Source organism: Phodopus roborovskii, unplaced genomic scaffold (genome assembly GCF_943737965.1).
Source record: "Phodopus roborovskii unplaced genomic scaffold, PHOROB, whole genome shotgun sequence".
NCBI lineage: Eukaryota > Metazoa > Chordata > Mammalia > Rodentia > Cricetidae > Phodopus > Phodopus roborovskii.
In genome coordinates, this window is record NW_026125538.1 from 743,681 (window position 1) to 746,270 (window position 2,590).

Below are 2,590 nucleotides of genomic sequence, written 5' to 3' on the forward strand. Positions count from 1 at the left end.
ATTATAACTTCCATGCTTATGTCATATTGTATTAAGAATGTGTTTGTACAGGTATTTATGCTTTCTTTCCTCAATTGCTTTATCATGTATATAGCATCAGTTGGGAGAATATTAGTGGCTATCATATTTAAATTATAAGATACTAAAATGTCCTTCAAGGGACATTGTCACCTGTTCTAAAATATGCAATGCATTCCACAGTTGTATATGGGGTACTTATATCATATTTGATGTAATTATGGCCTAGTTAAACATATAACATGTTTGTGATTTTACATGGGATAGTTATATCATGTCAGGCAAAATTATAATGTTGTTATTGCTTTCATTTGGAAATTAAACATGACATAAGGGGATTGTGTGCCAATAGGACAAGAAGTGAATTTATGATGGCTATTCTTGGTTGTCAACTTGAATACATATAGAATTAAATAAACCATTAAATATATAAAGTATTTTTCATACTTAAATCATTTGAGGATACTAAACCTGGATCTTCAAGATGAGAAGATCCACCTTCACTCTGTTCTACATCTTCTGGTGGCAATCTACATAAAGGACGTGGAAGAAAGGAAGCACTTGTTGTTTGCCCTCACTCTCACTGGAAAGTCCATTCCTTCATTGGTATTAAAGCCTAATTCTGGATTGTGATGTACCCAATATCAGCTGAGACATACAACCTCATGAAATAAATAATTAATGGATTCCAGGTCTTTCTATTAAAGAACAGCCATAGTTGGAATAGCCATATTATAACATGTAAACTACTCTAATAATTTCCTTATATATTCTTTTTTATCATTACTTTTTCTCTAGAGAACTCAGATAAATACATGGCCCTAATTTTAAGAGTATATAAAATGTATACCTTTAAATGTACATTTAGAATTATGAACAGTGAGAATTTTTCTCTGAAATCATGTTTAATTTTACTCAACAACTTGTTTTATGCAATTATTTTGCATTCAGGACAAAAAGTCATTTCTATAACTTAGCCATTTATATCACAAACAAAGGTAATTTACATGATTCTAGAATATCCTGGAGGCTCTTCATTCTAAGTCAATATGAGGCTCTTTCAAAGAGATCCTTAGTTCTTTCCATGATTTACATGGCGGTTTCTCAATTTCCTCAAGGCTGACTTAACATCTTCATTCCTCAGAGAATATATGACAGGATTCAATAAAGGAGTACAAATGGTATAGAAGACAGAAAGGAACTTATCCACAGACAGTCTACTAAAAGGCCATATGTAAAAATAAATACAAGGCCCAAAGAAAAGAATCACTACTGTGATGTGAGCAGTTAGTGTAGAAAGTGCTTTGGATGACCCACTAGAGGACTGGTGCTGAACAGTGAAAAAAATGATGATATAGGAGACAATTAAAGCCAGGAAACAACTCAGTGATATCAGGCCACTGTTAGCCAAGGTCAAAATTTCCATTCTGTATGTATCCATGCAAGCAAGTTTAATCACTAAGGGAAGATCACAAAAGAAGCTATCTACTTCATTTGGACCACAGAATGGCAGATTCACTGTAAATGCCAAGTGGCTCACAGAATGAAGAATACCTACTGCCCAAGATATAGACACAAAAATTATACATAGCCTCCGATTCATAATTAGATTGTAATGTAGTGGCTTACATATTGCTACAAACCTGTCATATCCCATAGCTACAAGTAACATCATTTCACTCCCAACAAAGCTATGAAGAAGAAATATCTGGGTCATGCAACCCTCAAAGGAAATAGTTTTGTGCTCAACAAAAAAGTCTGCAAGCATCTTGGGAGTTGCAAAGTTAGATTGGCAGATATCAATGAATGAAAGGTTACTGAGTAAGAAATACATGGGAGAGTTCAAATGTGAGTCAGCAAAAATTATGACAATAATCATGACATTGCCCAAGACTGATGTCACATAGATGGCAGAGAAGATGGTAAAAAGTAAAAGCTGAAGTCCCCAAGATTTAGAAAGTCCCAGAAGCACAAACTCAGATACCGTGGATTCGTTACTGTGAGCCATGTGTCCAATGTAAAGTCACCTAAATGAAAATCAAGAAAATATTGCCATCACTGGCATTGTAATATACCTATTTCATAAAGAAAATTATGGTGAGCTTTTAAGTGTGTCAATTTAATTTAATTATACATGTATGGAAATGTAATAAAGTGTGAGAAATAAGTATAATTAGATATGGATAAAATATTTAGGAAAAATACAATTTATAACTTTTATCTTGATGCTTTGCTTTATTTTCAGCATTTTATAAGTGTAATGATGAATCCTTCAGAAGACTTTAAGAAATTTGGGAACAATAATTACAAATAAACTAAATACTGTAGTATGTGCTAGAGAACAAAGGGATTTGAAAGCAGGAAACAGAAGCAGGTTATTAACTTCTCACCTTCTTTTCTAAAATAGAAAAAAAAAATATTACCATCACCAAAATGTGAAATACAAACTCCATTTCAGTGTGTAAAATAAATGGCATTTATTTAGTGGTGAGGAAAAACAAAGAATTAAGAGGTGAGGGGTTGAACATGAAGAGCAGAAGGAAGAAGGAGAAAACACTGTGATATGCTTGCA

At 33.0% G+C, this 2,590-nt stretch overlaps 1 protein-coding gene across 1 annotated transcript; it reads right to left on the reverse strand.

Annotated features, from left to right (window-relative positions):
• Positions 1-1,090: 1,090 nt before the first annotated feature.
• On the reverse strand, positions 1,091-2,026 carry LOC127216228 (olfactory receptor 4K1). Its single transcript, XM_051176853.1, has one exon. It carries the CDS (start codon positions 2,024-2,026, stop codon positions 1,091-1,093), a length of 936 nt encoding a protein of 311 aa, XP_051032810.1.
• Between the last annotated feature and the right edge of the window lie 564 nt (positions 2,027-2,590).